Source organism: Poecilia reticulata, chromosome 16 (assembly GCF_904066995.2).
Source record: "Poecilia reticulata chromosome 16, P_reticulata-male-v2, whole genome shotgun sequence".
NCBI classification, from domain to species: domain Eukaryota; kingdom Metazoa; phylum Chordata; class Actinopteri; order Cyprinodontiformes; family Poeciliidae; genus Poecilia; species Poecilia reticulata.
This window is the reverse complement of record NC_088845.1, coordinates 12,739,926-12,754,646: the sequence shown is the minus strand read 5'-3', so window position 1 is coordinate 12,754,646 and position 14,721 is coordinate 12,739,926. Positions and strand designations below refer to the sequence as shown.

The 14,721-nt window shown below is 41.2% G+C and overlaps 1 protein-coding gene across 1 annotated transcript in view; it reads left to right on the top strand.

Annotated features, from left to right (window-relative positions):
- The window catches only part of si:ch73-22o12.1 (nectin-2), a 118,261-nt gene extending 104,159 nt beyond the window's left edge, over window positions 1–14,102 (top strand). Inside the window, exons 7-10 of the mRNA XM_008431331.3 lie at window positions 9,924–10,056; window positions 10,236–10,293; window positions 10,423–10,515; window positions 12,798–14,102. Of these exons, the coding sequence (XP_008429553.1) occupies window positions 9,924–10,056; window positions 10,236–10,293; window positions 10,423–10,515; window positions 12,798–13,004 (491 nt within the window). The 3' untranslated portion in view covers window positions 13,005–14,102. The remainder of the gene's footprint in view (window positions 1–9,923; window positions 10,057–10,235; window positions 10,294–10,422; window positions 10,516–12,797) is intronic.
- The last annotated feature ends 619 nt before the right edge of the window (window positions 14,103–14,721 follow it).

The following is a 14,721-nucleotide window of genomic DNA, read 5'->3' as shown; positions in this document are numbered from 1 at the left end:
AACCTTAACGAATGCCCCACCAGATGGATGAACTGTGCGTGTGTTTTTTTTACGAAGTTACCCGCGCAATCTAAAGGCCAGGGGTCTCTCTTTTCTCTTAGTGAGCAACGAGATTACACGCACTGTTCTTTATCTTAATCTCCTTCAGAGGCCATCAATTCATTCGGTCCTAATCTCATCTCCAGGCACTCTGCTGGGACCGTGATAGCCTTGTGTTTTTCTGTGCTTTGTGTTTGTTCTACAACCAGTTTCAGGTCGAATTTCAGCCGAAACTGGTTTGTTTCGAAACGCCGCTTAGCTCAAACTTCTGCAGAAGTCTCCAGTTTCGGCTGATGTGTGTTTTTGTTTTAAAAAGAACTCGGTAAATCTCACAGAGGAGAGAATTTTAAATCAAAAATGTTTTCTCGGTCAAAGACATTTTAATGGTTGCAGGATGATCAAGTGTGTTGGATTTATACAACGTGTTTGAATTTGCTTAAAAAAGCCATATTGGGGTGTGATTTGAAGGAGTGCGACAGGGTCAGAGGAGGGGGAGACGGCACAAATTGAAGGCAATCCCGTAACATCAGCATCTCGTGGCCAAACCGCCATCGAGCTTTGGATATTTTTTGTCAGCTGTCACTTCATAAAACTCCAGCTAACCCATTAGAAACAAATTTGATCGTCGGCTGCAGCAGGATTGTTTTTTCAATGAACAGTCGCACTGTAATCTTTTAAGCCAAGATCAACCGCACACATATCTGTTCCTTTTCTTCCACGGGTATACGTGGCTGTGGGGTTTTTTAAGGATCGTAAAAATGCTTTCAGCGCTCTAAAAACTTGTTTGTTAGTGAGTGTGTCGTTCAGATTTGCCGAACAGGTCAGTGGGGGTAATAAAAACAGGCTTATCTCCTCTCGTTAGGCACACAGCAGATAAGAGATGCAGACAGAGACGCTACAGATTTGTGCTGTCGTATTACGGAGCCAAGCAAGCGAATCCTAAATTGAACCAGAGACGAAGCAGGATGACAGAGAGACAGAAAGGGGGAGGGGGGGTGACGGAGAGGAGGGCAAACAAATGCAGCAAAAGCCGGCAGCCCAGTGCTGTGAAGTTGAGGATAGGCCAGCGTGTTTAACTTTAATCCCTTCAGGGAGAGGCGTAAACACGCAGCAGCAGAGAACAAGGGATTGAGTCGAAAAGAGAGGGATGTGAGATCTTTGTCTTCTGCTTTCTCCTTCATCCCCTCTCAGTGTGTGATCAGCCAGTCGAAGGCAGCAGCAGGGAAATCCCACTGTACTTATCAAAAGCCAGCCTCTTAATCACAGGCTTCATCTCTCCTGGCTGTACCTGCTGCCTCCTTTCCTCCAGCCTCATCTCTCCTAAATGTCTTTCTTCCTACAGCGCCGATGTTTGGACTAATCTCCGTTTGACTCATCACGCAATGAATCCTCTTCTGCCTGCTACTCTTACCTACGTTTAGCTCCTTTACCACTGACTCACATTCTGCTAGTCATTAGAAAGAGCTGATCTGTCTCCTGATACTCATAAAAGAGCTCTAAATGGATGGTTCTGTGGGGTTATTACTCATACTTTCCTTATCTCTTGTAGAAAGATATCTTTTTACTGCAGGTTTGTTGAATCTAGTCGGGCAAACCCCATCGTTTTATCTGATTCCAGCCATTTAGCACCACTTGAACTGAAAATGTTTAAACCCACGGGATAATAACTGCTATTATCCATCTACATTACTGGTTCTTAAAGTTTTTTTTTTTTTTTACAAGTACCACTTTGTGAAATTCTAAGTTGTCCGAGAGTCGGCAAGCTGACAGGCGATTGAAGCCGAAGGGCAGCAGAATTTGGGTTTTGTCAGTTTATCCACTGAACCAATGAAAAGTGTTAACTGTTTTATTAGTTGGCATTGTATGATGAGTAGAAGGATGCAGTTTAAAATTTCCATCCATTTTTGACCACGTATTAAAAGAGAAATACTGAAAGTCTGAATTAATAATGTTGTCTTGCATTTAAACTTTGGTGATGCCCACTTTTGCATATTTGATGATTTGCATTGCAGCACAATGCAACACTTTGAGATAACATGTTGCTATTGTGTTTGGAAATCTAAAATCTGGGGTGTGCTGTGTGCATTGCCAATAGCAGTTATCCTGTTCACTGAACACATCAGCCAGCAGCTTCCACTGGTTTTTCTTCCTTGGCACTGGGACACGGTTAAACCTCCCAGTCCCAGATTTAACATCCCAGCATAAGCAGCTACCAGCATCTTTCCTAGTCCGCAATTGATGTTTCAGTCTTTAGAAGGAAATTCCTGAATATTTCTGAAAATTGCACTTGAACAGTTTTGTTCTCTTTGGCTGTTGGTGCTCTCTTCATGATTCAGTTTTCAAGGATTCACCAATTTGTGAATTTTTTGGTGGAATTTGATATTCTTTTTGTGAAAAATCCGTATCTGAAATATTCAAAGGAAAACGGGAAGCTGAAATATCTAGTCACAATGCTAAATGACATGCTATTGTTGGTGTTTGCAAAGCAGCCAATCAAGGAGCGTCATTTGGTTTCCTGTTCACTGATTGGTTTGTCACCCCACGAGTGAAGAATAGTGTCAAAACAGTTCCCACTTTTCATAGCAGGGTATACTTGCTATTTAAACAATTAAAACTAACACTTTCAGAGAAGGTATTCACAGATTTTAGTGGCGATTGTGGTCTCTGTCCCTCCACCTTTTCTGAATACCAGGGGTTCACTATACCTGACAGTACCGGTAAAGACAACCCAAGTGCCACCAGTTGTATTTTTTACCAGTTTAGGAGATATTTGTCTACACGTCCACAAGTTTTTTTTTTCTTTTTCAGATGAACAGCTGTGTTGTTACTCCAAAGTAACAATGCTGAAGACTGTTTGTTGTTAACCTTGTCAACTGATTGCTGCTGTGATAATTTTTTTCCCAACTAGAAAAGAAAAGGGACAGTCAAGGAGACTCCAAGGCCTTGAGAGTCAGTGTCCTGAAGCTTTTAGATGTGTGCCTGGTCCAACACACCTGAATCAAATGGTTAATTTAACTCCTCAGCATGCAGTCGAGTTCTCCAGAGTCCTGCTAACAACCTGGTTATTTCACTCAAGTTGAAGCAGAGACGCATCCAAAATTTGTAGGACACCGACCATTGAGACCTGGAGCTGAAGACCCTTGGATCGTCTGTCTTCAGTGGTTTTGCATAAAATACAACCTGCAGCTGAATTGAAAAGTTTTATGTGATTAATATAGCAGTCTAAGGAGTTGCAGTTGATGAGGCAGATTGATAGAGCTGGCAGCCTCAGTCAGTGTGACTATAGAGGTACAGAAGTTTGTTGGCAGAGAAAACGACACTTCACAACGGTGTTGTCCAAAAAGCGTAGAAGATTAATTTCCGTTAGCGTAGCGTGTGGCTGCATGAGAGGAGACTTTACTGCTGAAGGAATTTAGGGAGGCTTTGTAAGAGGAATTTGGGTTGACTTCAAAGAAGTTTCGGAAAATTGTTTGACTCAGAAAGGGAAACAAAACTTAACACACAGTAAGCTGAGGCTCTTTTTGAAGGGTGTTGCCGGAGTGTGAAATACCAGGCAGGCTTTTTAAGTGTGATCCAGTTGTTTTATAACAAAAACAAGAGCAGCATCCAGATTTTTCAGCGCATGGTCAAACTTCTTCACAGTGTGGGTTGGATAGGCTTGTTGTGGTGGTCTTCAAGTCATGAGCTGCAGCAAAACCAACCAGCAAAATGTACGGGGTTAAGGGTCAGCCTTTGCCTCAGGCAAAGGAGTCCAGATGGATGTACGTCTTGTAGGATGCAGCTGGAGATGGGTTGATCTCAAACTTTGACATAAGATGGGGAAGTATTTCTTTTGGGCCAAGCTCAAAGTAGACCTTTGTAGGTTTTCCAGGCATGTGAGGGGAGACGGGCTAGAACAGATACGAGCGATTATGCAACTCTTCTGACCTGAAAACACTGGGATTCCCCCAGAATGACCCAGAGAGGAGGATGTCAGGATTATTCTCCTGAACCTGTTAGGCTGACAATCCAATTTTTGATGAGCATAAGACAGTGGATGGATGGATTATCCGTAGATCCAAACATTTTGACTTTCAGTTCTTATGCAATAGCTAAAATCGGCTAAGACTTGTGGTTTGTCTGAGTCACTGTTAGCCTTTTGCTGCTCTGACCATTTCCTAACTTTTCCACACACCCAATGCAACCCTCCAGATAAGAAAGTTGTGACATCTGAACAACCCCTTTAGCCAGAAATGGAGAGAAATTGAGATAAAACTGAGGAAAGAAAAATGCTCAGTTAGGGAGCTGTGTCCAGGATTCATCCATGCATCCTTAAGCTCAAGAGATTCTGGTGGTATTTTCATCCTGCTGAAGTAGGTCTGCAGTAATTTCAGACATCTTCAGCCAACCATTCAGCCTCATCTCCTTTTCCCGACACTCCCACTCCTCCCCCAGCTCCTATTTTCCTTCTCTCCTGTGCCTCGTGGGAGCGCGGTGGTCCATGGTTGACTGGCTGGTCAGGCAGGGAAGGCTCTTGCACAGGAAGGGGAAAAAGATGCCTTTCAGACCAGATTGTTCTCACGTTGATTGGCTCACAGGAGCAGACGCGACCTCAAAACTAAATCTGATCTCTGGCCCATTTTCCCATTCACTGTAAAAAAAAAAAAAAAAAAGGAAAAAAAGAAAAAGAAATAAAACAGAACATGATTTGGTTGAAAGAAACTGCTCTCTGCCTTTGGGCTCCGTTCCTCTCAAATAAATTGGACGGTGCTTTGTGTGTGCTTTTTGTTTTTTCTTTATATCAGTTTTCTTATTATTTATGTAAATTGCACTTGTCTGGAAGGCAGAGGCTGGAGGGCAAAGGGCACGCAGCGAAGCAGTAGAGTTCTTGTGTAAATAAGTCAAGTGAAGCGATGAGAGCGGGATACGGAGCCGGGTGTTCATACACTGTGTTTACTCTGTTTGGATGGGTCTTAACTGTGCTCGCGTGTCTTGTCCTTGGCCTGAAGCTGCACAGGTTTAAACACACCCAGAACACACACTCTTCCTCTGAGATTTCATTACAGAAAGACATGGCTGGTGTACAGGGCCAACACAAATGGCACCATCACAAGTCACTTCTTTCACTCTCACACCTCAGTCCTTTAAACTGAGCCTTATTTCCTGCAGCATTTTTTTTTTATTCTCAATCAGAGGTTATCTGAAAGGAAGGAATCACTTTCTACCTGAAACCTGCTGAGTGAAATGACATGGTTGGATAATGACGGCTGCGAGATAAGAGGCAAAGAAAAAAGGGAGAGAAAGAGAGGGCTTCAGTGTCGTTTCAGAAAAAACGCTGGGAGCTGAAAAATGAGAAGGTTGGTGTGATGATAAACAGAGACGGCGCTGTAATGAGGAAGCGGTTATACAGGCTATACGGGAAAGGCAGGTATTTAAAATGCCGTGTGGCCAGCAGAGGCTGCTCTGCTGAAGAGACACAGCACCACCAAGAGGCCGAGGGCCGTCACTGCATCAAGGCAAGGATGCGCTGCATGTTGAGCTCAGATTCAGGGACTTCTTACTTTTTAGATTTGAAATTTTTGCGTCAGTTTGGCAGACAAAACAAAATCTATTCATTATTCAAGGCTCTTTCCGTACAAGAATTATCTGTGTGCAGCGAGCATTGGGGGGCCTTTGCCCGCCCTGGATTGGAAGTTGTTTTTTATTTATTTATTCATTATATTTTTTACTTTGGAGTGGTCAACTTTCTATTATTCCTGTCTCAATTTAATACAGTATTAGATCCCAGAATTATCAGTTCTTGGCATACAAGTGTCAAGAAAATAAGTAAAAGTAATTTTAAAAAACTATAGCTTTGTCATAATCGGATATTTTCCAGTTTTTAACAAGTCCTGATGAAAAAGTTTTAGTTTACCAGGGTTGTTCTTTATAAGTTGTTCTGTATCACAAGTTGTTCTGTTTCACAGTATTAAAGAAGAAGTTGCTGGCTGTCTTAAAATGGTGACCTCCAAACTTAAATTCTTCCAGATCTCAAAATAAGACCTGAGACCTTAAATCAACACAAAAAGCATAAACTGAAAATATATTACTGATTATTTTTGCTAATAATTGGAGCACAAACATGCTTTACTTGTATAATTTTGTAAGAAGATCCCAAAAACCCACAACTGTTGGGTTTCCCACGCTTAACTTTTGGACCAATGTCTAAAACGCCTGAAATGTTCTTTAGATTGTTTATATATATATATTAATATCACATCAAGTTTTAGGTTTTAATTTTTAAAAAGAGAAACTGGCCTCTTCATTGGATCATATTCATATCCAGGAACAATATGAAGTTTATTACTAATCAAAGATTCTCTGATGTGCTTAAAAAGTGAAAAGTATTTTTCAAAGCTTCATGATACATTTCCTAGGAATGGGTGCCAATCAGGTGATATGTGAATATATGTCACTTATGGTGTTTTTCACACTTAATAAATTAACTTGAAACAGTTTTTGTGACTTTGCTGTTGCACTGAACGCAGTGATAGGGTTTCTGATTCATGTTTATCATTGGTGCTGTATCTAAAAAACACTCTTGGCCTCCAAATATCAAGTGTTTGACTGGATTTGGATAAAATTACACCAACATGCCTCAAAGGTGGCTCTGTCTGGATGAAGTGGTCCCCCGTGTCTTTAATTTCTTCAGATTTCTGATGTAACAAGAGAAAAATAAAATAAAGCGAGACTCTGACGGTGGGGAATCTGGTCGACTTGACGTGACTTCAGGTTGGATCACTAAAAATCTCATTAAGCTGCTTCGTTCTCTGTTCTTTGAATAAATCAGTCTCTGTTAATCTCTATTCAAATCCAAAAGAACATCTTTATATTCTCACTCCTCATTTTTTTCATTCCATTCCGTTTTAAATTCAAAATCTTTAGATTTAAGTCGGACAGAATTTTTTTCCACAGCTTCTTTTTAATGTTCCAGCTTCTGCTTGGACACGTTTAGATCAAGGGTCACATTTAATTTCTGACCATTTAAGCCTCTAATTACGATAAATGTTTGCAGAAGTGATTCTGCAATTTATTAGATTTGTTAAATCTAATATTAGGAATCAAAAAGAAGAGCTCTGGAAGATCTGAAGCGAATCACACAAGTGTTTGATTTGGCTGATAAAAGGCGTCCTCTTGTGATGGAGTGTATTCTCACTTTGTGACTCTGACGATGGAAAACTACACACTTGTTGGGTTTGGTGACGAGAAATGAGCAGGTTGAGTTTTCCCTGAAAACACAATTAACTCAGTTCACCTCATCAAAAGACCAGCTCCGATTGTAGAGACGGGTTTATTTAATACGTGTGGAGCTTCGTGATTATTTTTGTGACTTCTCCCCAAAAGAGGTGGGATTGCGATGATAAATTTTGGAAAGTGTGATGTGTTGATGGTGCACATGAACCCCTCTGAACGCAGCTGTCGTAAATTAGAACATAAAGCCCGAACGAGAGAGGAAACCCACAGCTTTGTTCTGAGCAGCAGGGATCGTGCTGGGTCGGTCTTGGAGGTGATGTAGCGAGACGACTACTCCGAGAAGACAGGATCATTAGAGCGGCTTCTGTGCATGTGAAAGAATGGAAATTATTTTTAGGAGATGTTCAAAGTAGTCTATTGTTGGAAAAGAATCGTAATTAGAAGGCTAACAACACTCAATCATGACCCCTCCAATTACTAAGACGAGGAGTTTGTTCTCATCAGATGAGCCTCAGATCCTCTCTGCCCTTTACCTCCCCCTCATTAGCATAATCCCCCAGGAATACCAAAGATAATGAGTCGAGCTGCACCTTCAGTAAACACGCCTCGTCTCTCTTCCTCTCTGTGTGTGTGCGTGCGTGTGTGTGTGTGTGTCTGTCTGAAAGCGGCTGATGCTCAGCGTGGACATGGTTCATTAGTCGAGCCTCTGCGTGATTCCTCTGGTTCTTTTTAATCACCCCTGTGACTCGACACTCTAATCAAGACCCCTCTTGTACTTTAGCAGCAGTGTTGCACACGTTCACCCACGCACACACACGCATTTCTTCACCCGACTCAGTCACTGAGTGCGTTTTCTTTATTCCCTCGTATTATTAAGCTACTCATAGAGAAGTGAATATCGTCTATCTTCCTGCCTTGTGCTACATGACATTTCATTAATACTAATGGTTGTTAAATCAGTGCCTTCCAACCTGAGCAGCCTGGAGTTTTGAAAAGGTCATGCAAATAATTGGAACCAATATATGATTATTGAAACAGAAAGAGGTGTGCAGCTCTGATGTTTACCGTGTTTTAATTTGATCATTTAGCTTTCTTTTCCTCACCTTGACAACGGTTAGAAACAGCAAATTCTAGTAATTTTGTGCTTTCTTTGTAGCAGCTTGAATACTTGCAGCATAAGATTCTCAAGATACGCAGTTTTGCAAAAGAAAAAAAAATTCACTCACCAAACACAATTTAAGTGACATCCTGTAAGGGTTTAATATATCTGCCCATCCTTAGCAGCTGCAGCAGCTTGAATCCCTCTGGAAAGACTTTCCAGTAGTTTGTTTATGGGAAGATTTCCACATTCATCCAGAGTTGCATTTGTGAGGTCAGGCACTGATGTTGTACTTGAAGGTCTGGCTGTTAATTCATCCCAAAATGCACATTAATTTTTCAGGTTAAGGTTGGGGCTTGCATTCAGCTGCTCACTGCAGATAAATGACAGCCTCTTTCATAAAACTCCCTCTTATGCTAACCTGAAGGACACATGACGCTGTGTATTTACTCTGTAGAGAGTTTGACCCCTGAACTCTATGCACCTGATCATCCATGCACCCAACCACTTTCACTTTTGTATAAAACTGTGGGATATTTAGTACAGAAGACACTTCCCCGGTGGATATCATTGAACCATGCTCAACTCTCCATTCTTTCACAAATGTTTGTAGAAGCAGTCTGGAAGCCTTTAATACATCTGTGGCCATGAAAACCATGAAAATGATTACAACACTCGAATATATTCATGTGGAGTGATGACCAAATATTCAGGCAATAACACAAAAATCACTAACAGAAATGTACATCTTCAGGTTTTTATTTAACATAGAACAGCATCAAGGCCACTTTATTTCCAATGTGATCTATCAAGTTTATTTCCGTTATCATGTTGTAACTTGGTGAGAGAGAAATTGAGCCTCTTTTTTTATTTGGCATAAAGCTAAAAGCCCAGATAGACCTGGTGTATTTGGTGGAACCATTACTTCTGCTGTCCAGTAGAAAATCCTGATGGAGAACATCCAGCCACCAGAGTTTTTGTCCTTCATAGTGGAGAAAAACACTAATTACTGAAATGACTTAATGACCAGTTGGACGTTTTAGGGGTTCTTACTTTTTCCTTACAGTTTGGCTTGATTTTCTGTTTGACATAAATGGATAAACAATAAAAACAACACATTAACTTTTACCACGGTCATTTTTCTCTGCTATTAAAATTTGACTACAAATGCTTCAGTGTGACCAAAGAAAATCTGTAATCAATGTTCTTTACTAGTGTTTTTCTCTTTTCATTTTCCTAAGCAGAGTTATTTCAGACAGAAATCTATTTTTAAGGTGGAGAGCTTACGTAACTCCCCTTAAGAAAAAAGAAAAAAAAAACATACTCTATCCCTTTAAACTCCTGCTTAAAATCTAGTTTATTTTGGATGAAAACTAATTTCACCTCATACTTGACTTGTAAGTAAACATCATACAAAAGTATAAATGCAGTACTTATGTCTTTAAGAAATGCTAAACTACTGTAGGATGTGCCATTTATCCTTTGCAGAAACACTCCCATATCAGAGCTACAGAGTAAGAAGTTGCTGTTTCGTCAAACACTTTTAAATTTCACGCCGTTCTTTATTTCCCAGCTACTCGCCTCCCGCAGAAGGGTGCCGCCACGGGCAGCATCATCGGCGCCATCATCGGGGTCATTGTGGTCCTGGCCGCCATCGGAACAGGCATAGCCATGTACCGCAAACGCAAAAACAAACTCAATTCAGAGTGAGTATCTGTGACCGACTGAGCGTGGACGACTCCGTTTCACTTCACTTCGCTTCACTTCACTCTTTTTCTTTCTTTTTTTTGTGTGTAAATCTGTTCCCTTCAGATGGCACGGCATGCAGCGTGCCTCACATTTGTGCGACTCACTAAACGTGACAGCTGTGTGTTTTTTGTTTCAGGGGTCCTCCCAAGTACAAGCCCCCTCCTCCCAAGAAGACCAGCAGCTCTAAAAAAGGGGTGAGTCACACACAAACGCTGTAAAGACAAAGATTATCGTCCAGACAGTTGTGTCAGGTTGTCAGATAGAAACCCAGATTTGATTTGATCATCTGAAATGTATTGATTGATGTGTTTGTGTGTGTGCAGTCACAGCCGTTGATCCCGGGTAATGTCCCAGTGACCCAGGATGCACCTCTGCAGACTCAGTATTACTCCACCCAAGCCCCAGAGCCCGTCACGGTGAGAACGCTTTCTGACTATAAATGAATCCAACTTTAATTTTAACTTTGCTGGATAATATTTGAGCTCTTCCTAACACCGAGAAGGCCCCTGTGAGCTCCTATCAAATATTCATCACATTACTCAACTCTTCTCCAGAGCATTATGATTTATTTATTAAATGTTTTTAGCTAGCTGCCCTTTAGCAAGATGGTGAGGTCAGCATAAACTGTCTAAACCAATGTATAATATTTTATTAAAGGGGAAGAAAAAAAAACTTTAAACACAACCTGCTGTTAGTTTCGCTACAACCCTCATCATCTGGTGGCGCCACCAGGTGGATTTTTCTTGGTGGCCTGGATATAGCAGCGGCAGCCTTATACATCTGCACATAAGCTTTGTTTATTTATTATTTTTGCCATTTTTCTCTTGTTCAAAGCTTACCAATTTCACAGCTCTGTTTTCCTGTCCACCATGTGTTAAAATTGCATAAAAAGATTCCTGAAATCCAGTTACAGTTTTGGGTTTTGGTTTTGTAAAGCTCTGACTTTAACTATAAATATTGACATAATAATTTCTCTCACCCTACATTTAAAGAAACATGTCTCCATGCATCACTAAAAATCAACATAATACAAGACAGTGGACACCTCAAAACGTAAAAATCTAGGATATGACTTCTTTAAAATATATTTATATAAATGACAACCATAAAAGATGAAACAAAAAGCTGGGATTGTACTAGATTACAGAATTCTGTGTCCATTTATTTGAACTATACTGGAAACATAAGCAGCCTCAAACGTGTGGTGAGGTTCATGACTGCTATGGAGCCAAAAATATAGAACAAAAGTACAATCTTTTATCTTGACTGAAATATTTTTATTTTATACATTTTTAATTTAGCCTTATGACGGCAGGAAAATTAAATAGTCACCTGTGGTCAAATTGGGAAAATGTTATATTGCTTGCATGTATAGAACGCTTTTTCAAGTCCAAGGACTCCAAAGCATTTACTGTGCTTTCACTCACTCAGATTCAAACTCTGACAGTGAAAAAATGATTTTTAAGAAATTTCATTTTTTGTCTTTAAACTAAAAAATGTGTGCAATCTCACCTTTGCATATGTTGTATATAAAGTCTATGTGCCAATCATTCTCCACAAATATCTGCATCTGTTGTAAATAAAAACTTTGTTTGCCTTAATTTTTTAAAATTTGGCTGCTTCAATGGAGATGATCAGCAAGACGGACCATCATTCTGGATAGTTTCTATTTCGAGTGTATTTTTTCTGACTGTTTAAACCAGTGGTCCCCAAACTTTTTCCTGTGAGGGCCACATAACTTTTCCCTTCTCTGGTGAGGGGCCGGAGTCAGTTTGTAACAGAAGAAGTATTACACGTTTATCACCTGCGCTGCCGGAAATCGTTGAATAGGGGGGTGGCGTGGCGCGTTTCTCGATTATTACCCAGAAAGCACATGGGCAAAACCCGTTAGTGAAACGGTCACTGGGCCTGACTAGTATATATTTCATTGAGGGAAACCTGGAATGCAGTGTTCATAACAGACACGTGTGTTCATCTGCTCTACCGCTAGCAAACAACCGTACTGATTAAATAACATAAAAGTCAAGCAGTTCCCTAAAAGTCCAACAGATGGCAGCAATGCGCCATGCAAAACAAAACACCCATAGTTTACAGGACACACTTCCTGCTAAAGAGCCCCCTGGTGGTTGAAGAAAAATCCACATATAAACCGGAAAATACAATATATGAAAAAAAATCTGAATGCTCTCTGGTATTATTCAGGGGGGCGGACCAAATGTGGCGGCGGGCCGTAGTTTGGGGACCACTGGTTTAAAGTCTTTTCAATGTGTAAAAGGAGGACACTTGTTGCCTATTGTGCCTACAGGGCTCAGCACTGCCCCCTATCAGTGCGTCATGGTACTTCCTGGCCCACCCTGCAGATTTTTACTGCGCATTCATGGCTGCTCAGATTAAAAATGTCACACATTCATTACATATATTAACTGTGAAGTGTCAGCATTTGTAGAACATATGTAATCTTATATTATATGGGATTTATAAAGAGAGACAGCAATGGGCCATTTGTGCCTCCCCTCATTCTTCCATGTATTTGAATAGGCAACAAACCCTGTTTTTTTTTATTGCAAATACTAAAGTCAGAATTTAGCCAGCAGGGTTTGAGTGATTTTAGGTGCAATATGTGTTTTTCTGGTTCTGTTTTCTTCCAGTCATGACAGGAACAAACGTAAACATTCACCATTTAAATTGTTGTTGGCAGGACCTCGATGGCCACCAGGAGGATGAGGTCGATGACGAGCTTGGATCCCACGATGGAGAGCATTACTTCTCTTCAGGTTGGAATGACCTTAAGAACAACGACGTCCCGCCTCCTTACATGCACACAAACAGTGATCTTCAGGACAATAACGGGAACCTTCCTGTCGGCCGCGGAGACAGCTTTATATCATCCGCCATGATCGTCTGAGGGTCGTCGAACGAAATGGATGTTTGTGTGTGTGACTGGGTGCATTCCTGTATAAAAAGGACACAATTTCACTCTTTCCTAGAGTAATAACTTTGTGAATGTGAATATTTTCTGCCATGTTGCCGGTAGTCTTTATTGTGAGATAACAACGTTCAGACATGTCGCTTTTATGATGTTGAGCCAGATGCAAACTGTTGCTGTGCACCACCGCACAAGAATGTAAAGTAGCTGGATGTTAAAAATCCCAGCATACTATACAGTTACAAAACGTGTCCATGTGATGAACACTGATAATGTCGGCCTGTTTATACAGATTATCAAATGCTCCTACCTGCTGTGGTTATAGATGTAACTTGGTTAGGAGAAGACCAATAAATCCTGGTAGCTGCATCTGTTGGTTTTCAAGCCCAGCTGGCATGAAGTCGGTGTGAAACAGGCGCCCTGCAGTGAAGCCATTAGCTGCAGTTAATCAGGCAGCGCCGAGACGAGAGCCGCAGACCGTGACGACATTAGGTTTTTAAACTGCTGTCTTATCATGTTTTAGCACATATTCCTGCAGCTTTTTCTGTTTCCTATTAGACTCTTTGATGAAGATTGGGCGCACAGCCCGAGAGCCATATTTTTGTATTTGAGCAGCAGACGTTTTGCATCCTTCTGTCCGTCCTTAAAGCCACAGAAGGAAGGACACGGTTGCCAAATACGTTGCCATGTCTGAACATTGAAAAACTTTGTACCTGTTATTATTATTATTATTTACTTTATGTGGCAGTGTGTTCAGTTGGATTAAGATAAATCTGGATTATAACCATGAATCTGTTGCAATGAATCTCTTCTGGAGGATTAGGGGTTTAAGAGGTCAAAATGGCGTTGACACGGAGACGACTAAGAGTAGTAGTGGCTGAAATATTTAAATGATCCTCCTTTATGATTTTAGAGGGTTTTCTTTGTGCTGGTGCCATGAGGGTGTTTCATATTTTATTTAATCTATAAACTGGTAATTTATGCTGGAAAACTTCAGGTTTTAATCATATTTCATGTGTAAATTAAGTTTTCAAATTCCTTGTTGATTCCAATAAACAAATTTTAATGTTTCCGAAATCACCGTTTGTATTCATTGCAGCGTTATTTCCCTCCACTCCCAGCTGTAGTTCCGCGCCTTCCCCACCAGAGGGCAGTATTTACCGAGTGAGCGAGCAGAGCGGAGTAGCTCCACACCTGCTAATGACCAACACAGAAAACACCCATTAGAGTGTGGTGTGGTCTTGCTGCTTAATGAGCGTCGCTTTGTGCCGTTTGTCAGGACATGATGGTGGAATGAGGAGCCCGACGAGGCTCCGGTTCTCACGCTGCATCGGAGGACTGCGGTAGTGGCTCAACTGATACGGACTCTCGTTCTGGTGCTTTCCCTCATCCTGTCTGACTCACCACTTTCTATCTTGGGCTGCATTTCCTTCTGTATCACACTCCAGCAGCACAGAATAAAGGTTTTTTTTTTTTTCCACAGATGAAGGTGATCCAGTTTGAGCACTTTAACCACAGCAAACAATTCCCTTTACAGATGCAGAGTTTGGGGATTATGCAGATATCTCTGCCGCAGCAGTGACTCGTGTGTACGCCGCTCGTGTGTTGCAGTTTATCAGTATTAATTGGTACGGTGTGCCGCTGTGTCCTGAATGAGCCTGGGCCTTTGCAGATTAGCCTGAGCTGCTGCTGCTGC